The sequence below is a fragment of the Camelus dromedarius genome, chromosome 12, assembly GCF_036321535.1.
Source record: "Camelus dromedarius isolate mCamDro1 chromosome 12, mCamDro1.pat, whole genome shotgun sequence".
NCBI lineage: Eukaryota > Metazoa > Chordata > Mammalia > Artiodactyla > Camelidae > Camelus > Camelus dromedarius.
The window spans coordinates 9,516,980-9,540,878 of record NC_087447.1 but is presented as its reverse complement, the minus strand read 5'-3'; the positions used below and the strand labels follow the sequence as shown (position 1 = coordinate 9,540,878).

The 23,899-nt window shown below is 56.6% G+C and overlaps 1 protein-coding gene across 9 annotated transcripts in view; it reads right to left on the bottom strand.

Moving 5' to 3' along the window:
• The window catches only part of SYT7 (synaptotagmin 7), a 58,876-nt gene that overhangs the window by 1,365 nt on the left and 33,612 nt on the right, over positions 1–23,899 (bottom strand). For 4 of the 9 annotated variants that reach the window (XM_064492270.1, XM_031459486.2, XM_064492271.1 and 1 more), the window contains 7 exons: positions 20,450–20,818; positions 16,195–16,317; positions 11,237–11,372; positions 6,787–7,057; positions 3,402–3,571; positions 2,909–3,023; positions 2,207–2,406 (listed from right to left, as the gene is read on the bottom strand). In XM_064492270.1, the coding sequence (XP_064348340.1) occupies positions 2,207–2,406; positions 2,909–3,023; positions 3,402–3,571; positions 6,787–7,057; positions 11,237–11,372; positions 16,195–16,317; positions 20,450–20,818 (1,384 nt within the window). Of the gene's footprint in view, positions 1–2,206; positions 2,407–2,908; positions 3,024–3,401; positions 3,572–6,786; positions 7,058–11,236; positions 11,373–16,194; positions 16,318–20,449; positions 22,119–23,899 lie in introns of those variants that run through there. The other 5 variants (XM_064492273.1, XM_031459489.2, XM_064492274.1 and 2 more) reach the window with 2 other exon arrangements.

The window sequence follows — 23,899 nt, the reverse complement described above, 5'->3', positions numbered from 1 at the left end:
AGAAAGGGAAGAGGACAGCATTAGTGGCACTCTCTGAGGCACTGCCCCTTGCCCCTACTGGGGGTGACACTCCATTTCCACAATGACACTCTAGCCTGTGATCATGGGGAACAAGGGGACTCTGTCTACAGTGACAACCTACCCCACAGAGGCCTGTCCCATCTCCCCCAACCAGCCTGATCTATTTTCCTTGTGTGCCTGCTGTTGGGAGCCTGAGCATGCCTGGCCCTTGTGAATTAGACTCCCAACCTGTGGTTTGGGAGTTTGAAGTTTTGTGGTGGGGGATTGAAGGGGGACTGAAGGGGGATGGAGGCATGTCTCGCCATGCCCTCCCCTGCCCTACCTGATAGGCCCTGTCTGCCTTCCTTACTGACAATCGCTCCCACCTCCTGGGCACTTACTACACACCAGGCACTGAACTAGGGACTTTATATACATAGATCATCAAATTCTTACCTGTGAGGCAGATATGTTATTATCCCCATTTTACAGATGGAGACACTAAGATGCAGAGTTAAGAGACTGACCCATAATCACAGAATTTATAATATGCACAGCGGGATTTAAATCTTTGTCTTCTTGGCCCTGTACTATCTGCTCAGTCCTACCTGCCTCTGTGTTATGGGCCTCATAGCCTTGTCGTGCTGCATGTGCGATCCGCCAGCTGACTCCAGCCTTGGGACTGGTGGTTAGCTAAGAGCACAGAGCTCCCTAAGCTACCCAGGCCAAAGTAAGAACAAACCCACCTTCACCTTTGTTCAGCCAATAGAAGGTAGACTGTTTCAAAAGGAACTGCAGTTGGTACCCAAAGAACACCCAAACTCCAAAAGGCTAAGCTTCAGAAGAGATTAGAAGTAGGTGTGGTAATTTGGCCTGAGCTAGTCAAGGAAGGTCAGCAGGTTCCAGCCCTGCTCAGAACGCACAGTCCCACTGGGGTATGGGTGATGCCATCCTGGGTCACCTGTCCTACCTGTGGCCACTGGTCAGCCTGGCTAGATGGCAGGCAGGGCCAGCTCTCCTCTTTGGGGCCAGTGGCTTCCCTCACAACTAATAGCTAGGTTTTCCATTCCCATCTGTCTGAAGGGTGCTTCCACCTCGGCCCCCTTCCCTGTGGGTGCCCAGGCCCCGCTTTCTTGTTTCCCTCATACAGGGCCACACCTTGGATGATCCATGGTCTCCCCTCACTTGCTTCTGGCATCTACCCTGCCCCTCTGCCTGCCCTGGTCACTGGCTTCCGGCACTGTTCCTGGTCAAACTTCCATGTCTGAATGGACACACATGTCCTTACTAGGAACTTTTCAAAAATAACTTTCATTATAATAGTAGCTAAAATATATGTTCCAAGTATTATGCAAAGCATCTCACCTATGTTATCTTATTTAATCCTCCCAGCACGCTGTGAGATTAGGATTGTGTTACTCTCATTTCAAGAGGAGGAAATGAGACTCATAAAGGTTATGACTGTTAAGAGGTAGAACTGGGACCTAGATCCAGGCAGTATGACTCTCAAGTCCACACTCCCAACAATAAGCCATAAACCAGCACAGGAATAGATATTTCAAAGTAGAAAAGTAGATGGGTTTATGTCACAAAATTGCATCTTGGGAAAGCTCAAGGCCAGGCATGGATTTTTGGTAATGTATGATGAGGAGAGGTCACTTTCTACAAGGAGAATGTCCACATAGCTCAGGCAATAAATTCTTCCACCTCCCTGTGAAGTACTGTAGGGTTGGTATTAGTAGCTCCATTTTACAAATGAGAACACTGAAGCTCGGAGAGGCAAGTGACTTGCCCAAAGTCATCTAGCCATTTAACAACAGATGAGAAGAAAACCGAAGACAGATCTCTGGAGTCTGACTACAGCTCTCAACACTACCCCATGCAGCTCACCCTCTGCAGATGGGACCCTGGGTGATACTGCTCTGAGGTCCTTATCATGTCCTGACCAGAAAACCCTCTTTTGGGGATCCAGGATACTTTTTCCTACCACCTCCTTCTTCCCTGCTTTTCCAGTGGTCTGTCCTGAACTGACCAACCCATAGAGGACACTCTGGGAGAACCTCATCGAATCCTCTCACTTCCATATGAAATGGAAGCCCTGATAGGGGAGGAGACTGACCCGCTCTCTCCTGCTGTTCAGCCCAGTGCTCACCCACTACCCCTGCTGCTCCTTTTAAGGACAGAGCCTGGCTGGGCATCCCCCTACCTTGCCGATGACGTCGTTGCGGCTGAGCCTGTCCTTGTCCATGACGGTGATGATGATGGTCGTCTCCCTCAGCTTCTCCGTGGGGATGTCGAAGGCAAAGGACTCGTTGAAGATGGGGTTCAGGTTCCTTTTCATCGTCACCGTCTTCTTCTTCTCTACCCGCTTGTCCTTGTACATCAGCCACACCTTCACATAGGGGTCTGGGGACAGGTGGAGGAAGGGTCAGAGGAGCAGCAGAGGGCTCCCCAGGACCCCCTTTCCCTTCCAGGTGTGGCATCTAGGACAGGAGGGGTGAGGAAATCCCTAAGGAAGAAGGAGGGGGATCTGGGGGATCAGCAGATGGAGAAGTTGGAAAGGACCTTAGCCATCACCCATGGCCTTTCTGCGAGCATGAACGAGGAAACCGAGAGGCCAGGTCTCGCCTGAGGTCACAGACAAGCAATGTCGGAGCTGGGGCTAGAACACAGGTCTCCCCACCATTGCATTCCCTTTCTTCCTGACTCTGGGAAGGACAGAGCCCCAGGTGATGCTGACCCTGAGGGTGTTCTGAAGATGGCCACCAGGGCTCTAGGGTAAAGCGGCTGGGATTGGAGGTGGGATGCGGGGTTTGGGATGAGGGCCACAGCCCGGACCCTGTTGTCCACATCCAGCGTGACCTCCATGCCCAGCCTGTCCGCCCTCTGCTGTGAGGAGCAGCCGCACCTGATGTGCCCCCGATGTCCATGGCTTTGAGGTTCCGGGCTTTGATGATGTTCACGATGATGGAGTTGGCAGAGGGGTTGTAGCAGAGGGACAGGAGCAGCTCCCCTCGGCTCCCCTGGGAGGGACAAGAGGAGGGGTAAGGCTGAGCCACTCCCCTTACTCCCCTGGGGGGGAGAACAAGAGGGCTGTGGGGACTGGGGTAGACCTGGCCCAGGACCCCACCACTAGGACCTGGGTGCTTACTCACCCCCCCTGTCTGTCACACTGCACACCTGGTCTCCCCCTATCTGGGCTCCACTCCCCAGGCTCTTTGTCACAGCTCAGGCTCCCCGAGTGCTGAGCACGGGCGCTGAGACCGCTGGTGGGAACTCTGCTCCATCAGGCCCACCCATCTGCACCTCCCTGCCCACAACCTTCCCGGTGTTCTTGAGGTTGGGGAGGTAGGACCGGATCTTCCAGCCCCCAAGTCAGGGGCCTCCGGGTGGGGCCTTACACTCCCATCGCTGCATGGCTTCAGATCCTTCCAGAAGGTCTGCATCTGGGTCAGGTCCACCTTGTTGAGGGGGATGGACACCTCCCCGATGGGGTCGTTGCGGCTGAAGCGGTCATAGTCCAGGACCTGGAGGTAGAGGACCCTCTGCACCACCTTCTCGTAGGGGAAACCTGGGGGACAGATAGTGCAGGTGAAGAGCAGGCCAGAGTGGCCACACAGGGCCTGGGCAGGGCCACACTCCTGGGCAGGAAGGCCCCAGGAGGAGGAGGGGCTGGCCCTGTGCCTTCCTGCTGCCACCCTACCTGGGCTGAGCAGGCAATACCTGCATTCAGATCTTCCTGAAGTGCCAGCAAGAACTGTCATCATCTCATTTATCTCCCTCGACAGTCTGTGAGGTGGATGGTATCTTGTCGATTGTACAGATGAGATGATTGAGGCTCAGATGACTTAACATACCTGCCCAAAGTCCCACAGCTAATTAAGAGCAGAACTGGGACCATTCATTCACCCATTCACCACGTGTCCGTCTCGGTGGCTGGGCAGTGGCCCCCTTGCTCTCTGGGCAGCCCTGACACTGCCAATCATTCTGAGACAAGTCTGGGCAAGTGGTCCTGCCTGAGATGGTCACAGCTGCCAGAAAGTAAGCCTCAGGAGGACTCAGGGCAGAGGGGAATGGCAAAGACAAAGAAATAGCAGTAGACGCCTGTCCTAGGACTCCACACTTCCCCTCGCCTCCTGCCAATGCATCAGCCCATCCTTCTGTCCTTCCTCAACAGACCTGCAGCTGTCCCCATCTCCACTGCCACCTCCCCATCCAAGCCACCGGCATCTCTTGCCTAGACAGTTGCAAGAGTTTCCAAACAGCCCTCCCCGCTTGTGTGCTTTCTTCTACAGCCCATTCTCAGCACAGCAGCCAGAGTGATCTTTTAAAAATAGAAATCACATCACGATACTCTCCTGCTTAAAGCCTTTCAATGGCTCCCAGTGCACTTAGAATAAAAGCCGTGGGCTCTGCTTTGGCTTCAAGTCCTCCCACAACTTGGCCCGCTGTCTTCTCCCTGCTCATCTTGTGACCACTCTTCAATGACTGGGCTTCGGCTACCTTGGGTTTTCCTGCCTTGGCCCCACCACGCCCCGTCCCGGCTTACCCTCTTCCATCAGGTCTCAGCTTTCTTTCCTGATGCCCCATATGGGGTCAGATCCCCTGTTCTATGCACTAGCACTTCCCCTTCGCAGCATGTATCACAGGTTCTTCTAGAGACTGTTTCTCTGAGTCTGACTCTCCCACTAGGCTAGGATTTCCAGGAAGGCATCTCTGTCCTCAGCCACCGGATCCCATCTAACACTGTTTCTGGCGTGTAGTAGGCACTCGATTAAATATTTGTTAAGAGAATCAATAATTGAACAAGTAAATAAATGTCCATGAAAGGGCCTAATGGAGCCTCAGGAGCGTGACTGGCTGGAGCAGGAGATGAGGCCAGAGTGGAGGGCTGGGGGAAGGAGCTTGGATGGGATGGAAGGTACTAGGGAGGCAGAGGAAGGCCTGAAGCCCGAGTCATTGGGCCTTGGGAGGCTTAGTCGGAGGAGGGGCTGGCCTGGGAGGTGCAGGAGGTGCAGGCCAGCCTGGAGGTCTGAGGTGGCGAGATCCTGAACCAAGGTGTGAGCAGGAAGGAGACAGGACCCTTAATACCTTAGCCCAACTGGTGGAGAGGTGAAGGGAGAGGAAGAGTTCTGCAGGATTCTAGTGCCTTCAGCCAAAGATGTTAGAAGCGCAGAGTTGCCTCTGATGGGAGCAGATTTGCTGGAAGAGGAAATCCTATGTTCCCTGAGCCCCCAGCCTCTGAACTCCCTCAGGGCCCCTTCCTCATATTGAGGGGGGCTATGTCTTGCTCACTTCGGAGTACCCCCAAAGACCTTTAGCATCTATTTAGGTGAAATGCATGAGGATAAGTGTTCTGAAAATGCTGAAGGCTCCAAGATGTCCCTGAACCTGAGTCAGCTCTTTTCAACACCAGAGGAGGCATTCTCCTACCTGGAAGACTCCTATTCATCTATCAGAACCCATTTTGAATGGCCCCTTTTCTGGGAAATGTTTTCAGCACCACCAAGGGGATTTTATACTGGGTTCTTGCAGTATCTGTCATGCACTGTGTGGTTTAATTATCTACACATCTGTGTCATCCAAGGAATACCTTGAGGGTCATAATGCCCTCATCTTCTGTGCCCTCAGTTCCCAAAACAGTGCCTAGCCTGTAGTTGCTGCTGGGTAAATGTTTGCAGAAGGGACAGTGGACTGGGGCTCTGCCCATGAACTTCACCCCACCAGCTGGCTACATACACCTGCAGGTAGCCAAAGTCTCTCACTGGTTGTGCCATCTCTAAACTGGCTCCCATGCGGAACTGGGGAAGGGAGAAACCCACAAGCACCCATTAGTTCAATCTCAAAAATTTATTTAGTGGGTGAGCTGGCTGTCACCCTATAGAAGGAGTGGGCTATCAAGTGGCTGGGACACCAGATGGGGCAGATTCCTGAATCCCTGGGGCACACACTTTGGGTTGTAGCCAGTCAGGGCACCAGGGAGTTGGTGTTGTAGTGATTTATTCTTACTAGTTGAAAGTGTCATGACTCCTCTAAGTGGGGTCCAGGTACCCAAAGGACCTGGGACAGAAATCACTCCCTGATCACACACCCAGTTTCCTGGTTACCTTGAATCCTCAGAGATAATGGATAAAGATGGGTCCTCAGGAGAGAGGAAGGATATTTGCCTCAGTGGCCTCTAGGACCCTGGGGTGTGGTTCAGAGCTTCTGTTCCTGTGCTTCTGGACTGGCTTGGCCCGTGTTGGGAGAGGGGGTCAGAGAATGGGGGCAGATGGAGTGTGTTTGACAAGCGTGTATAAAGTGTTTACAATTCACTGATTTGTTTAATCCTCACTATTATTATCTTTATTTTACAGAGGAGGAAACCACGGCACAGAGAGGTTCAGGAACTTGCCCCAGGTCACACAGCTAGTAAGTGGCAGAGCTGATATTCAAACTCAGGCAGTCTGGCCCATTGCCTGGGCTCTTACCCACTACACTGTGGGCACTGCAGGTGCCCCACCTCGTCCTGCACGCCGGAGTTTGAGTCCTGTGTCTGGGCAGTGGCCCAGCTTTCTTCCTTGGCCTCCGACTGTGATGCTGGCTCCACTCAGCCCTGTAGCCTCATCCCAGCTGGACCCAAAATGCATCAGGTTAACTGGGCTGAGACACTCGCCTGTGTGGGTGTGGGTGTGCCTCTGTACATGTGCATGTGTGCGGTCACGTGTGTGTGTGTGTGTGTGTGTGTGTGTGTGTATTGGGCTGAGGGGAAGAGGGGCCCTGAGGGCAGGGGCGGCACAGCCTCACCTTCAAAGAGGAAGGTCTCGTTCCAGTGGGGGTTCAGGTTCTTCCGTTTCACCTTGGTCTCCAGCTTGTGCTTCTTGTCTGGCAGCAGGTAGATCTTGACAAAGGGGTCGCTGGTGCCGCTGAAGTCCTTGGCCGGCAGCTCCTGGGCCTTCATGATCTTCACGGTGAGCGTGGACTCCTGGAAGTTGTAGCCGACGCTGAACTGGATCCGGCCCAGGTTCTCTCGGCTGCAGCCCTCGTGGGCCTCGTCCTCCTCAGAGCCTGGGGAGAGCTGGGGGCGGGGGAGAAGCAGGCATGGTTGGGGATGCTCCTCTGCAGCCCAGCATGGCTGGGAGGCCTCCTGGTGCCCAAGGCCAGGCCAGCTACAGAGAGCTGCCTTCTCCCTCTGGTCACAAAGTAAGGCTGGTGGTGGCACATCCCACGTTCACCTCTGGGACAGGATGCTGAGGCAGGGGCAGGTGCCTTGACCAGGGTCACATAGGGAGGGAGGGGCAGAGCGGGGCCAGCCCCCGCCTCCTGAACCCCAGAGCAGTGTGTGCCCCACTTGCCAGCCTCTTCTTGAAGCCCCAGGTCTGCCTCCACTCCCCTACCCCCAGATCAGCTCCCCAGGTGCACTCTAGGTCCCCGGCCCTCCTCAGTACTGGCATCTGAGGCTCTTACTAAATAATTCTGCCACCTAGGCCCACCCTAGCCCCCTCAAATCAGGCCCCCTTGGGAGAGGGCCTGGGAATCTGTACTTTCAGTGTCCCTGCCTTATACAGATACTGCTTCTGAAAAATTGGCCTCTCTCATTTTGTAAATCACATCATTCTCAGAACCCCAGAGAGTCAAAGAAATATTGTGGTAAAGCCTTTTGAGATGAAAATCATCTCCCTCAACTGTTTTGTAGCCTAGGTTTTGGGGTTGGTGTATTTCACAGTGGGCCCTGCAGGCACCAGGGCTGAGGTCCACTGGAAGGGAGGGCTACACCTGCAGTCGGTCCCCCTTCCCTGGGAGTGGCATTTGGGCCGACCCAGCAACCGACAGACATGTGGCGGGTGGCATGGGTGTCCCATTCCCAGGATGATGTTGAGAAAAATAGGAAGTAGTTGAGGGGAGGGTCTCCTAGTCAAGTGTTCTCAGCTATGGCTGCTCGCTGGGAACAACTGGGTAGGTTTTAGCATACTGCCCATCCTCCAGCCCCCTGGGTCTTGTCCTGGGCCCCATCCCAGGCCCCATCCCAGACCCCACCCCAGACCCAGGAGTCCAGGTGGCCCAAGCATTTCTGTCTCTAAAAGCTGCTCAGGTGATTGGATAAGAGCCAGGGTGGGACCCAAGATACCACATTTAAGACAAAACTGTTGGCACCTATTTTCTTTCCCTCCTTCCTCTGCAGGCAATGTTTCTGTGTCCCTCCTTCCTCCTGGAGAGGTGGTCCCAGGTTCTGAAATACTAACTGATACAGATGATAAGAACACATATAGTGTGCACTTACCACGAAGAAGACTCTTGTATCACCTTCTTACTGAATCCTGACAACAACTGGGTGAGGCAGTTATCAGTACTCTCTCGCTGAGGACACTGGCTCAGAGAGGTTAAGTCACATGCTCAAGATTGCACAGCAGTGTGGACCCTCTCTGACTTGAAAGCCCACTCTTTCTACCAAAGAAGCCCCACATCCCAGGGCAATTTTGAGACTTCCCCCCAAGCCAGAGAGGACTCACCTACCCCAGGTGAGAAGCACCACACTAACAATAGTAACTACCATGGGCCTGGCCCTGCCCAGGGCTGTGTGGTTTTCCCTCCTCTACTCCTTACAATATCCTGATGAGGCAGGCACTACCGTGTTCCATTTGGTTTGGAACACAGAGTTGTTATTGCCTCCAGTCGCCTGTGATTTAGTGATGGGTCAGAACTCGACCCCAGGTAGCGCCCAGACATCATGTGTACCTTCCTGCTGCCCTCACACACTCAGATCCAATGTCTGGGGCTTCACAGCCACGCCCCTGGTCCCGCCTAGAGCTGGAAGTGGGGCTGAGCTGCCTCCCCTGCTCTTCTCACAGAAGAGAGTGCCTCCAGCCCTGCCCCTTGGCCAGAGCCAGGTAACACTGCAAGTTCCACCCAGGCCGGCTGAGAATCTGTTCCCTCCCTAGAGCCAGTTTTCTCCTGGTCCTCCTTCCTTCTTCTCCTACCTTTGAACCCCTACTCCCTTTGAACCTGTTTCTACATCTGTAGAATGGGACCATGAGACAGCCCTATGGTATGTGGTTCCAGACAAGGTTAAGTGGGTCCACACCCCTTCCATCGTCCTGCTCTGTAGCCTGGTCCCTGCCACTGCCAGACATGGACTGAGAGTGGACAACTTGCCCCTCCCCTTTCCTTCTCAAGTTGGGGTAGAGAGCCTGGTAACTGGAGCCCAGGTGGCCCCAGCCCCACCTGAGTTCCCTCTGGTCACTGGGTTCCCAAACAGGGTGGTCTGGGCTGGAAGGCCCAACCTGGCCTAGTGGGTCAGTGGGCTTCACCTCAGAAGGGGGTGGTGGTTCTCAGCCTATTCCCAGCCTTCTGAAACCACAGCCCTGAGCCCTAATTAACCAGCTGGGGCAGCTCCTGGAGCTGTTACCATGGCAACCAGGCTAGCCACCCCCACCACGGGCTAGAAGAGGTGTTGCCTGAGCCCCAGCTCCAGCAGAAGCAGGGTGGTAGTAACTCAGATGCAGGTGTGGCCCGGCCTCCTCTTTGACCCCCTCCCCTCAATCCCTTCATCTGTAATACGGCTGCTGGTGCCTGTATCCTGACCCCCATCTCTGGGGCCCAGAGATCAGCCAGTGGTTTACTTCTGCCCTGTTCATCTTCATCATCACTATTAATGACAGTGACCCAGCTTTGGCCTAGGGGGAGGCAGTTAGATCCTGCCTGCCCACCTCTGAGCATCCACTGAGTGTGAGAGGGCGCTGTGCTGGGACTCGAACTTCCTTCCTCTGCCTGTGGCCATCGGCTCCTCCCTTGGGGCAGCAAGGGGCAGGCAAGCTGGCTGGGAAAGGGCCGGCCCTTCTGGGAACCTGGCTACCGGGAAGCTGTAACCAATTAAGAAGCTGTGCAGGGAGGCAGGCTGGATTGTGGCAATGGCCCGCAGGGAGAGAGGATGGCCGGGCTGATCTACACGGGTGGAGGAAGACAGACAGGAAGGAGGTGGAGGATGAGGCAGCAGGGCCTAGGGGGCAGGGAGAAGGGGAGAGGTAGGGAGGCTCAAGGGAGACCTGATCTGGAACAGGGAAAATCTGATGCTTAATCTGCATCCAAGAGAAATACAGACTTTGGGGCCCATCTCAGGCCTGCTGACTGGGAATCTGCACTGTAACAAGCTCCCCTAGTGACTCGCGTGCCTGTCACAACTTGAGAGGCTCTGGGCTAGAAAAGAGCAGTGGGCACGTATGGTTAGAGCCAGCCAGAATCCTGACCAGCAGAGGCCTGAGGCCTGGGGGCGCCAGGGGCCTCAGGGAGAGTGGGAGCTGTGGTGCCAGGGTGGTGGCAAGGTGACTCGGAGTCAAGTGATGTTAGGACTGGCGAGGGCCTGAGAGGAAGCCCAAGCCCCTTCCCTCAGTGGGAGGCAGAGGGGAGACAGGGATGGTGCGCGGAGGAGGGCGGAGGGGGCGGAGGCCAAGGACCAGGGAGGCGAGATGACTTGTCCCAAGGTGTGTCTAGTAGGAACATAGCAGGCACCCGGTTCCCACCCTCACGTCCTCTCCAAGCCTTCTTAAAACTTCTGAGCTGCCAAGCCTTTGACTGACTCCTGCCTGAAATCTTCGTCAGCCCTGGGCCTTCAGGGGCTCTTTGGAAAGCACAGGTGGGGCAACTGGCTGTGACTCACTGCTGACACCAGGGGGCACCACGTGAAGCCACAAACTCTGCCTTGGTGAAAACTCCCCAGAACCACCTGGCTGGGATCTGGGGAGGGCGGGGTGTGGACAGGAGAACCCCAGCACCAGAGAGACTGGGGTCCTCACAGGGACTAGGACCAGAGGGGTTCTGCTCTCCTGTTCTTTTTGGGCCTCAGCTGGCCCCCAGCCAAGGGAGCTGGGGGATGTCCCTGGGATGGGCATTTGAGACCTGCTCTGTTGGGAGTGCCACCCCAGACCTCCACGCAGTGGGAAGCCACTCCAAGAGAGGGGTCACCTTCTGCCCCAAGTCCTCGGTCCATTAGCCTTTCCTTCTAGGATCGTAAAATATGTCACATAGCAGGATTTCTTAGTCCCCTGCCTCATCCAGAAAGAGACTGGAGGAGGATGGGAATCTTAATCTTGCTTGACAGATGGGGAAACTGAAGCACAGAGAGGCCATCGAGGTGAGAGAGCTGGAAAAGAACCCAGGCCGGGCTCACTCGGTCACCACGATCGTTTCTCTGCAGGACTCTCACGTGGTCACCCATTTCCACACCCACCCCACCCCCGCCCCGGGCCTCCACCCTTCTAACCATGAGCATCTCGCTGGTGAGGGAGTTGACGAGGTCTGAGACAGAGGAGCGTGGTTCGGTCCGGCGGTCAGACTCATCGTGGGGCGTCTGGCCCGGCACCGGGGCTGTGTTCACCGCCTTCCCACCTGCAGGCAACCTAGGGGTAGAAGGAGTCCAAATGAGCGTGGGCCCAGAGGTGGGCTGGGCTGGGCACCACGGACCTGGATGGTGGCAGGACCTTCTGAGACCCACGCAGCTGCCACCTCCAGTGGGCCAGCAGGGCCTATCCTTTTATCCACGGGAGCAGGGCCCATCCCCCTCGCCTCGGCCCCAGCGTGATCCAGCTTGACTTCCCCTGCGGGGGCTTTTTCAATTGGTGTACCCACACCTTTTGTTCACCAGAAAATCCCCTACCCTCCAGGCACTGCTTCCATGGTGGTCTCTGAGCACGCTTCCCTCCCCAGAGGCCCCCTCCATCCTTGCTTGTCCCAGCCTGGGAGGGAGGCTCCCGAGATGGCGTGTCCCAGTCGCCTCTCTGCGTCATTACCCTCGGCAAACACACCAGGAGTGCCAGTCTCCCGGAGGCCCCACCTGTTTGTTCAGGCTCAGCGGGAACACAGGTGCCCTTCAGACAGGAGACTGACCAGGGGAGGTCAGGACCAGTATCCACACAGCCCTGTCCAGTAGAATTTTCTATGTTCACGTGGCTATTGAGCATTTGAGGTGTGGCCAGGACGGCTGAGAACTGGATTTTTACTTTTGTTTGATTTATACTAATTTAGATTTACATAGCCACCTGTTGGGTAGGGCAAATCTACATCCCCTTGCTCCCCAATCCCCACCAATCTCCCACTCTGAGGACTGCACATTTGATAAGGCTCTCAACCAGGGTTAGAGAAAGACGGGGTGCCACCAAGGAGCCCCAGATCACCGTTCACTCCAGACCCTGTCTGCACCCCGACTCCATGCTGTCCCTGGGAAGCTGGGCTCTCTGGCCTTGTGGCTGGGTGCTAAGCCCAGTCTCCGTCTAGCTGGGGTGCAGGAAGCTGGTACATAAAACCTGCCCAGGGACCAGGGACCAGGCTGGAACATCCCATGAGAAGGGGAGGTGGGGGCAGGCAGCGAGGGAGACGGGGAGATGGGGAGCATGGGGCTCAGGACAGGTGACGACAGAAGAGCTTCGAGAGTACTAGAGCCACAGACTCGGGGACACACAGGCTGGACACACGCCACGGCCCTCAGGACGGACCAGCCGCCAGCACACAGTTGGCTACGACAGGCAGACAGACATGCATGGAACATGCCAGGCCCTGGAGGGGAGACACCAGGACCCAATAGCAGGGTGTGCACACACACGCACACACATACACACACACACACACACAAAGAGCACACAAGCCTGACAGATACCCGGGGCCACAGGGAAGAGAATGGCAGGGGCAACAGGCCAGGTCAACCAGAGCAGCACGATGACACACATACAGCGATGTGCACACTTAGATCCTGAGAGGAAACACATTCCGGGAGGCCCAGGCATGCCAAGGTGTGTGTGTGAACTGGGGTACATTGAAACAGAAGCAGGGAGTGCTTTCAGAGACAGACATCAGACGCACGGTGCACCTGCTGTGAGGACCCGGACAACACGGAAATGCCCCACCCCACGCAGGACACGCGGGGCACCCTCCCAGAGGCGCAGCCCCAGCAGAGCACGCGCGCACACACACATACGCACACGCGGACACATGCTCACGCAGACAGGCACGGGGAGGAAGAGGAGACTGAAATAGCTGGAGAGGTAAAGTCAGGTTAAAAATAGAGTGGGAGAGGAGGAGAGAGCCGAGATTGACTGCTGAAGGTATGAGAAAGTCGGAGTTATTTTGGCCACACCACAGCATCAGCACAGCTGCAAAGCAGCCTGGGAAAAGATGGTCAGCGCCACTGAAGCTATCGGAGGTCACAGGACAGAGAGAGACAGAGAGACGAGAGCACAGAGGCAGAGGGAGAGGCGGAGGGGCCCGTCACTGGCCCGGGGACATCCCTGTGAGGAGCAGATGGGAGGAAGGAGAAGGGGAAGGAGAGAGAGAGAGGCCAAGAAAGGTTAGTCGGAGACGAGTGAAGAGGCTGCAGGGTGGACGAGGGGACAAGGAGGAGCGAGGCGGCCGTGAGGAGAGGCAGAGAGGAGGACGCGGGGGACACACACTGGGGCGGAAGAAACATGGTGGCTTCGGAGCAGGGAGAGTGATGGGGGTGGCCAGGTCCCGCCCTGCCCCGCACCCCACTCCGGTGGGGGTGGGGCCATGGTGGAAACCATTTGGATCCCAAGGAGCGATGGTGAAAGGGATGGCTGGCAGCATGAGGTGCGCATGGGCACAGGGCAGAATGGGGGAGGTGACGGGCACAGCAGGGCGTGGGAGCCAGGGGTGGCCTTGGCCTCCTTCCCTCCCTCCCAAGCCCAGGAGCATTCTGAAGTTCTTAGGGCCCCAATGCTGAGGCCCAGGGGCTGGGGAATCCTGGATGGAGGAGTTTCAGGGCCATGGAGAACCCTGGGAGTTGGGGGCAGTCACTTGCTGGATGCACTCCCACCTTGCTTGGGAACTGGAGTGGACACTTCTCCTCCCAGGACCCTCCTGCCTCCTAGAAGCCTGCTGCTAACAGATCTTGGGGACTGAAATGTCCTTCCCAACAACAGCCAAGGGCCACCAACCTGTTACCCTGGAGACATCTGGCCAAGGGGTAGGCTGGGTGGAGAAGGGGGCACTGGGGCCAAAGGGCAGACTCTGGGTCTGGAGGCAGAAGCTGAGGAGGACGGGACAGCCAACCCAAGCCCACCATTCCAAGGTCCAAGGGGCCAGGAGCCCAGAGGGGTGGAGCCCTAAGGTGCCCGGTGCCTGGTGGGTGGTGCCAATGCCAAGACTGGGGATGGGGAGAGTGCTGGGCAGGAAGCACCCTTGTAGCAGAAAACACCACAGGAGCCGTGAGAAATGAGCTTCCAGGATGGGGTGGGCGTGACCAGGTGGGAACGGCATGTGTCCTCTTGGAAAGTCAGGCTGGCTGGGGGCGCAGGCGCAGGGCCTCCACCTCCACACCCACCTTTCCCAGGAAGGCAGGGGACAATTGATGTAATGATCAGAACGGATGAATGTGTTAAAATATGGAGTGAGACCTAAGTGGCAAGGAGGTAAAAATAGGCTGTGGGTGAAAATGGAGCCAGTTAATTAACACATGGGTGATGTGAAATCTCGTTTCCAGCCTGCATCTGCTCCCTCACGCTTCACACCTTTTCCGGCCAGGGGCTTGAGTTCTCAGGCTTTCGGAGGGCTCCTGCCCCACTCCTGCAGCCTCTGGCCCCTGGTCCCTCGTCGTCTCCCCACTGCCCTCTGGCCTGCCTGCAGCCCATCTCTGAGCCCCCAGCCTGAGAAGGCAGGACTCCTGTGGCGCCAGTGGTTTGGAGGTGGCAGACTCCATTCCTCCCGCAGCCCAGGACTTGGGCTCAGGGTGTGACACCATCTGTGCCACTGAGTGCCAGAGCTGGTCCCACTCTCCCCTCCCACTCTCTGAGGACTTCAGGCTTGGCCCACTAGACATGCAACTGTGGACCCGGGGTGGGAAGAAAACAAGAGAGTTGGTTTCCAGAAGCCACCGAAGGGACAGGCAAACTAGCTAATTTTCGGCCTGTCCTTCCCTAACGCACAGGCCCCCGGCAGCAGCCTGGGACAGTCTCTTCCTGCACCCTGGAGCCTCTTAAGGAGCGAATGTCAGGGTCCCTGGCCAGCTGACAGGCTCTGACAAGTGCCCCAGCCTGAGGGCCTACTCCCTCATTAGAGGCTTTGCATGTCTGAGCTGGAAGGGGTCACCCTGTCCAATCCTTCATTTGACAGACTGGGAAGGAGAGGGCCAGAGAAGGGCTGTGACCTCCCCAAGATTGCAGAAGGAGGCTCTGACAAAACCAGAGCTAGAAGGCGGCCTGGCTGCCAGGCCACATGCTCTCCTGTAGGCGTTCGGTCTGATGAAAAGTAGACCTGACCAAGGCGATGAGCCGTCCTGCCCTGATTACAGGTGTGTGGCCAGGATAGAGGAGACAGCCAGAACAGGTACAGGACCACCCCACCTTAGTGATGCCACCTGAACCCTGGGACCTCCAGCCTCTCCCCATCCCCTCCCTCCCTGAGACAGGGGCATCAGAAGATGCTTCCCTGAGTTCCTGATGGCCGGCGCTATGGATGGTTGATTGTCCAGCCCTCTGCTCGGTCTATGCTATGGCCACACAGGCTACTCCCGAGGGCCAGCAGCAGGGCTCCCAGTGACGGGGGCCTGGCCGGCACCTGCTGGCTGCTCTCACCCCTCCATCCTATTCCCTCCTCTTCGTACCTCGGGCTCAAGGGCTGCTTTTCTGGTTCTTTCTGGTCACCAGGCCTCTCCCATTCCCCAGACCCTCCCCACCAGGGGCTCCTCTTCCATCAGCCAAGCAGTCTGGTCACATCTCTGCAGGGGGTGTGTGACCATCACCCCAGCAGGACTCCAGGCAACAGGGAGGTTGAGGTGGCGGGGATGAGGGAGAACAGGCTGGCGCCCCTTCCCTAACATCCCCCCCACCCACCAACCACCGGAGAAACTGGGATTTCTGGGTCGGGGTGGGGGCAGAGATGAAAGATGACGGGGCAGCAGAGGGGAGCCAAGCAGGAAGATGGGGCAGAAAGGCTGGCTTGCTCCGGGCGAGGGCAGGCATGCCCGGGGAGCAGGCTTGATCCAGAATGGTCCCAGGATAGCCACACTGGCCTCAGACCCAAGGGACACCACCAGGGTGGCGTGTGTGAGGGCACTGGCTGGGGAGGGGGCTGTCCTCCTGCTCCAGCATCTGCTGAAGGCGCCACTGCTGCCTTGTCCAGCAGCCAGCCGGGTGAGGCTGGCGGCCTCTCCGCGCCTCCTCCTCCTCTGCCGCCGCTGCCACTGCCGCTGCAGGCCCTCGCCTGTGCTCGTACCTCTTGTCCCCCTGAGCGTTCTGGTTCTGCTGGGTTCCTGGGTTTTGCAGGTCAGGGATATTGGCAAAGTCATCCTGTTCCGAAAGCCCTAAGACCAAGGATAGCACCACCATCCGGCCTTCCCTGCCCAGGATGGGCAGCCCACCAGCCGGGGTGAGAGGAGGAGGCCCCACGGGCCAGGGCAGGGAGGGGAAGGAGAGACAGAGACAGAGACAAAGAGAGAGAAGAAAAAAGCGTAAGAAACTGGCCCTGTAGAAGAGAAACCAAACTTCAGCACTGTCAACAGTCGTAGAGCAGAGTAGGGTGGAGGCAGGGAGGGAGGGAATGGAGGGCAGGTGTCCGCGGCCTGAGACCCAGCTTGCCTGGGGCCAAAGCAGGAGTCTCGGGAGAGAAACGGGGAAGGGGCTGGGCAGAGGCTTGCGAGATGGCGTGTGACTGGGACACCCGCGGAAACAAGCGGGGAAGACTGCGGGGAGAGGAGCCCAGGCCCTGGGACATGGTCCATTTCCATGGCTGAACCAAGGCCAGAGGCTACTCGCCCAGACCATCTGGGTCCCTGAGAGAAGAGGGAGGGCTCTGCTGCCATCTTGCTTTGGGACTGCAGGTGGGACATTCTTAGAAAGTTTGGAAATCCAACGGGCACTGCACCCGGTTAAGCCCCTCATAAAGACATCCCTGGGTCAAGGTCAGCAGATGTCTTTGATGCCAGAAGGGGTCTCAGGAGCTCCCTCCCCCAGGTCCCTGGACACACAGCCCGCTGGAGGAGAAGGCAAGTCTCTTCCGGCATATGGCCTGCTGGCCATCGAAGGTCTTCTCCTGCGTTCCCCGTCCTGGAGCTCAGGGAATAACCACCACAGCTTTTGGGTCCAATTCAGGGGTCTTTCCTTGGAGAAGCAGTCCAGAAGGCATCCAAAGGCAAAGGTGGAGAGAGAGAAAGCGCAGGAAGCTGGCAAGGCCTGGAGAAGTGGTGGCAGGACCAGAGGGAGTCTGTGTCTGCAGCGAGGACAGTCTGGAGGAGGCTGGAGGCACAGTCCAGGCAGACAAAGAGTCGGCATGTGGGCAGCAGCTTGGAGCCAGAGGTCAAGGTGTAACATCCTTAGTGTGAGGCTGTCTCAGAGAACAGCGGGGCAACTGTGGGGCTGCCAGCGCTTTCTAGGGGCGAGGAGTGGCCCTCTGCCCCTCAAAACCATCTGAGTTCGTGGGCATTTTCTGGCTGCTTTACTGAGCTCTTCCAGCATTGGGCTTTCATCCGAACAAGGGGAGAGGGATTTTCGGATGGGGCAGGCATGAGGGCGTGTCTCAAGAAGGGCCAAGGGAAAGATAATAAGCCTGATGGAATGTTCTGGAGGGTGGGAGATCCTGGGTCAGGAAGTCTACCACTTCAACCACCAACCAGGAGGGCAAGGTTTAGAGAGGAACCACTGGCCATGGCGCTTTCCCAGAGAGGTTGTCCAAAAGGGAACTCCTCCAGTAAGAAATGACATCCAAGGGGAGGGGCGGGGGCCCAGGGGTCCTAGAAAACAGGAGATGGCTGTGGGGTCCGAGGAGGGGATGACGCTAGATGGATGCTGCCTTCTCTTTTTTTTAGGGAGGAAGTAATTAGGTTTATTTATCTATTTATTTAAAGCTAGGTAGATGCTGTCTTATTTTTTTTTTTTAAGGAGGGAGGAAGTAATTAGGTATATTTATCTATCTATTTATTTATTTTCTAACAGAGGTACTGGGACTTGAACCTAGCACTTCATGTATGCTAAGCATGCATTATACCACTGAGCTATACCCTCCCCTCTCCCCCGCCTTCTCCGTCTTTGCTTCTTGGTCCAGGCTGACACTTGCACTGGCATCTAACTTCTGGGAAACAACTCCCCCCTTCCCTCAGGACAAATCCTCATTTTCTTTGTTCCCTGCCCACCGGTACTGTTTCGTAGTTGGTAAAATTCCATTTGGCTGCTCGGGAGCTGGTTGTGCTGGGGGAAGGCAAACCCAAGGAAAACAACATGTTTTTCCCTGGTTAATGCATTTTTCAGATACTCCTTTGGCTCTTCTTAAAAACAAAACGGCTCCTCTGCATAAGTTCCCAATTTGTCATTCTTCCCGGCATCACAGGCCACAGGGGTGAGAACGAAGGGCCAGGGATGGAGATTTGGGGGAGAAGCTGGTGTTGTTGGGGGAGTTACATCCATGAAGGAGGAGGAATGCCTTGTCCCTGCCAGAGGGGGTGGGATCTTGAGGGGCCTGGCTAGCCCTCTCTCCCCAACTCCCTACCTGGGCCACCAACGTCTGAGGCAACAGAAGGGCGTCAGAAGCATGCCAGCTAAACTGTAAGGAAGGGGTCAGGGGCTGGCAAACCACAGCTGGTGGCCTGTTTTTGTACAGCCCACAAGCTAAGAATGGTTTGTACATTTTTAAAGGGTTGTTTTGAAAAAATGTGATCGAGAACACATGTGTCTCTCAAAGCCTAAATTATTTATAATCTGGCCCTTCACAGAAAAAGTTTGCCGACCCCTGCTGTGAGGGACTACAAGTGGAGGGGTTGGGGGGTTGGGGTGCGCTCTGGAGGTGGCCAGCAGGTGAGGGGCCCGAAAGCAGCAGCGGGCAGAAGTGTGAACAAAGATGCTGGCACATGAGTGATGCATTAAATTCTGGCCAGCTAGAGAGACAGTGAGCAGGGAAGAGTTGGTACCCAGGGGCATTCCTGCAGCTGGCTCCTTTCTTCCCAGAGCCTGGGCATGGCCCCTGCCCCTGTGTGATGGCTGCTAGAATGGGAGGCAGGGGGATGGCTGTGCAAAGAGCAGCCTGAAATCAGGAGGAGCAGAAGGATGCAGGGTTCCAGCTAGTTCTCAGTTCTGTTCAAGCCACAGCAGAACTAAGTTCCTTCACTCTCCTACTCCACGCCAGTGCCACGGCATCCATCCCAGAACAAGACTGCTGCCTTGTCTCATGCAGGCATCCAGCTGGATTCCCGAGGGTCCTTGGGTGGGGGAAAGCCCAGCAGATGTGCTGCCCAGTTTTGCCAAGTAGAGTCACAGGCAGCATGTCCTGCCTGGCCAGGGCCACAGGCCATGTGCACGGGTATGGGAAGCTGGCGTGGTGGGGACTCCTCCGTTGAGGTGCCTCTCCCAGGGGCAGCACTCCTGACCACGCTCTCGGGTTAGGGTCTCAGCCAGAGGGGCAGGATGCTCTGAGGGACTTGCTTGCCTTCAGAATCCCTACATCTTGCCAATAAGCTGGGACTTGACCTTGGCCTTCCCCTTCCTCCTCCCTTTCTCCTCTCCCAGGCTTAGTGTGGTGGTCTCCTGCTCCATGAAAAGTGCTCCCAGGAAAGACCTGGGTGATGGGAATAATCCCCAGAGCCTGGAAGGAAGGTCATGTTAGGTCAGAGGCAGCAGGTGATGTCAGGGACTGAAGCCCAGGCCTGCTCTGGGCTCTGAGGGTGAATGTAGCTGCCCAGAGGGACACAAGGGAGACGGCACCCTGGGTGGGATCCTATGGGGGAGGGCAGGTCAGGGCACACGGTGTGTGTGTGATGGGGGGCGGGGCCAAGCTGTACACAGCAGAGGGGAATGGCTAAGGCTAGACAAGATGCTGTGTTATTTCTCTGACCTGTACACAGGAAAGAAGGCCTTGATTTGGGAACATTATCTAAAGCTTTGGGGGAACATCCAAGCTTTGTCCTCAGGGAATGGGTCATGGTGGGAGCTGGAGGGCAGGTGGTTATAGAAGGTTGGAGGCAGAGGACAGCGCCCAGGGCAGAGACAGGGGAAGTGGGAGGGAGGGAGGAAGTGCAGGGTAGGAAGGTGAACAGAGTCGGGTTACAGGGAAGAAGTACAGTGGAGGGGAGGAGGCAAGGCCTGGGCGATGGTGTGAAGGAGACCAGGTTTGGGAGGAAGGCAGGAGAGAGGTCACAGGAGCACAGGGAGCAGAGGGAGGCTGGGAGCAGCCTGGACTGTCCAGGAAGGGGAGAGGCAGGTCCAGGACCTCAGCAGCATCCTTTAGTATCTCCACTGACTTTTAGCAATATGGGCAAGGGTCCTTAGAGGAATGGCTCAGATAAAATCCTTCGGGGGTGGGGGATGTTTCAGGCACAAGCCACAAGCCACAAGAGGCTGGGGAGGGGACGGCTGAGTCTGCCTGGCACCCTGCCTTGGAGATGGAGGGCCAAGAGTCGTTCAGGGCCAGCCACTCCCAAGGAGATGGGGAGGAAAGAGGCTGGGTCGGGGAGGTGGGGGCCGGGCCGCTCAAGGGGGGGACTTACAGGAAGGATTTCATGTCCAAGCCACGGTTTCGAATCTGCCCCACCACGTGGTCCCAGCTGCCCGGGTTGGAGCGGCTGCGGCCGCCAGCCGGCCGGTACTTGGAGCCAGCCGAGGAGCCCTGCCGAGCCTGGCCCCGGCCATAGGCCCGGGGGTTGGGGCCCGGCGCTGAGGCCATGTGGGCCTGCAGCTGGCCCAGGCTCTGGCTGGTGGTGGGCTGGCTGGGCTGCCGGCCCCGCTGGTGCTGGCTCAGCGGCTGCTGCAGGCTCTGCTGCCGCATCAGGGTGCGGGGTCGCTGGCATTTCGGCTCTCCCGTGGAGCTGGGGATAGACTCAAGGGTAGTGGCCGTGGACAGGGTGGAGTCCTCGAAACTTGGGGCGGGTGGAGGAGAGGAGAGAAAGGAGAAGCAGGTGAAGGGATCACAGTGGAGGAGACAGACGACAAGGGCCAAGACTAGGAGGCCCCAGTGCAGGGCGTGCTCTGCTGGACCTCGTTGGGCCTCCATCGGGGTTGTCGCTGCCGCTGTCGCCGCCACCACCTCACCCAGGAGGCCACGGAGCCCCACGCCCACCCTGAGGCCCTCGGCTCAGCCCTGCCCAGCCCACCCCCTGGCCCTGACTCAGCTAGAGCCCGGATACCTCCTGTCTGAGCCGACCTCCCTGCGGGTCTGAGTGGCCACGGGAGCGGCAGAGGCTGCGTGGTGAAGGCGGGTCCCAGGGCCCTGTGGCTGCCTGTCGAGTTGGAATGGGAGCGGGTGGAGGGAGCTGTGCCACCCCCTCCCGCCGTCTCACTGGGGGACCCCAGGAAAGTCTGCCTCTGTGTTCTAAGTACTATTGGCCTTTGGAGACGTGAGGAAATCCAGGCCAGCGCAGAGCTGGCCTAGTAATGCATGGTGAATCAGGGAAAGCCAACAATTCTTATACTCTGTCCTCAGAGGCCGGGGCGTGTCCTCAGGCTCCCAGACCTCTGGCCTATGGCCAGCACTGCCTCAGGGTTCAGGCTTGGGCACAGATCTCTGCCTCCTTTGGGGCGGGCTCCTTGTTTCTGAGGTTTCGTGTCCTGTGTTGGTATCTTGGGAATGACTTCCAGTCAGAGGAGGGGATGCAGGAAAGCACCCGACTTGCCCCTTGGCCACAGTTCTGACAGACAACAGGGTGACCATCCTGTCCTCTACGCATGTGCAAAAGGGCACCTGCCTCAGGGGCCAACAGCATCTTTGAAACTTGCTGGGAACTGGGCAAGGACAGACAGGAAACAGGACATGGCTGTTCAGAGGTGGCATGGGGGTTAGAGAGACCCAGGGTTCAAACCCTGTCTCTAGCGCTCCCTAACTGTAGGGCTTTGGAAGAGGGAGTCTACCTCTCGGTTTCTCCATCTGTGAAATGGGGTAAAAATTCCTGAGCTGCCTCCATTATGGGGTTACCATGGGGACCTAAGGAGGTCAGGCCCAGGAAATGTGCTATTGGTCAATACTCCCTTGCCAGTGGCAGCTGCAAATGTCTCAGGAGGTGGAGGCAGAAGGAGTCAGAGACCCCTGGCCTCCCTGGGCAACCTGAGTGCTTTGTCTCCTGGCTAGAGATTTCAGCACAGGCAGGGCCAGAGCCTCAGAGGTTCCAACCTCCTCTTCCTCTATCCCTTTTTTACATCTCCCAATCCAGTGGTCTTGGGCAGGGCTTGGCAAATCTGGCCCGTAATCTTTTTTTGTAAATAAAGTTTTACTGGAACATAGCCATTGTCATTAATTCACACCCATCTATGGCGGCTCTGGGGCGACAAGGGTGGGGCCGAGTCATCATAAAAGAGCCTGTAAATGGCAAAGTCTGAATATTTCCTGTTGGCCCTTTATAGAGATAGTTTGCCACCTCCTGGTCTAGGGCTGCTGGGCAGCCAGCACCCCCGAGCTGCCCAAGGGCAGCCCCAGGGCCCCTGGAGCCGCTTCCACCACTGTAACCAGACCTCAGTCTGGCTCACCCCCTGAGCCTACCCTGGGAACCAAAAGGACAACAGTTAGGCTGCCCCTGTGGGCTGAGAGGGAGAGAGAGAGAAAAGTGAGAGCAAAAGAGGGAGAGAGAGTCAGAGGATAGTAAAGAGAAAGTGAGAGAAAGAAGGAAAGAAAGAAAGAAGGAAAGAAAGAAAGGAAAGAAAGAAGGAAAGAAAAAGAAAGAAAGGAAGAAAGAAAGGAAGAAAGAAAGGAAGAAAGAAAGAAAAAAGAAAGAAAGAAAGAAAGAAAGAGAGAAAGAGAGAAAGAGAGAAAGAGAGAAAGGCAAGACATAGCTTTAGCTGGGGTCTTGGAAGGCGCAGTCGCCTTGCCTGGTTCAGGCCTGGAACCAGGGCAACCACCGGGGCAGGCCCAGGCCTGGCAGGCCAGGTAGGCTCACAGCTCCCTGGGGGCCGGCCGAGGACTGAGGAGGATGGCACTTGGGTGGCCTCCTCCTCCTCCTTGCTGACCTCATTTTGGTTTTCTATCATATCCAAAATTAGTCCAATTTACAACCTTCTAGTCACAGGAAACTAAAATTGGTTCCTCCAGGCCTGGAGCCAGTGGATGTCTTGGAGGCCTCAGCCAGGCTGGAGTCTGTGGCTAGAGCCACCTGGAGAGGGCGGGGCACTGGGACTGGCTCTCGGAGTGGGTGTGGGGCTTCCCTCTGGGCCCACCCCACCAGGCTCGATGTCAGGGGAGAAACTGGCTTGTGCTCCCTCAAGCCAACAAGCAAATGAGGTCTCAGCACAGTGGCTCTCAGTGGTCCCAATGGCACAAACCACAGGCTTTCTGAAGAGAACCAGCCCAACTGTTAAGAAGGGGTCAGGGCTGTTGGCCTTCTAAGTTGAAAGGCTGCTCCATTAGCTGGGAACGAGGCAGTTCTAAAAGCTGAAAATGGAACCTATACCCCAATGAGTGAGAACGGTCATAGTTCAAAGGATTTAGAGCCTGGAAGGCTCAGCTGTAGGAAAATAGAATGTTCTAAGAGCTAAGATGAGAACAAGGCGGCCCCATGGGGGGACGGGGGGGACACACTATCTGCTTAAAAGAGGGGCCAATCCTGTGCCTGTTGCTCCGAGGGAGGGACCGACCATTTGGCAAGCTCAGACAGTTATTAAAAAGGAAACGGCTCTTCTGTCTGATGTCCAGACCACCCTCGTCAGAAAAGAGAAGTTAGCTGGGGCTCAACAACCCAACCTCCAAGTATACACGATCCCAACAGCTGATAGTGGGACAGCTCACTGACCAAGACTGGGACAGCCAATGGGGATGGCTGAGATGAGGATGAGCCAATGGGAACATCCCAGCTGCTTGTGGTGGGCCTGTGGAACAGATGGTGTCATGTTGTGAGCAAGACTGGGACAAGCCAATGGAGTCACCCGATGGTCAAAAATGAAATGGCTCAACCTCTGGGTCTAGAGCCAATTGCTGGCTGCAAGAAGGAAGGCCCGGTGGCAGATGAGCGGCATAA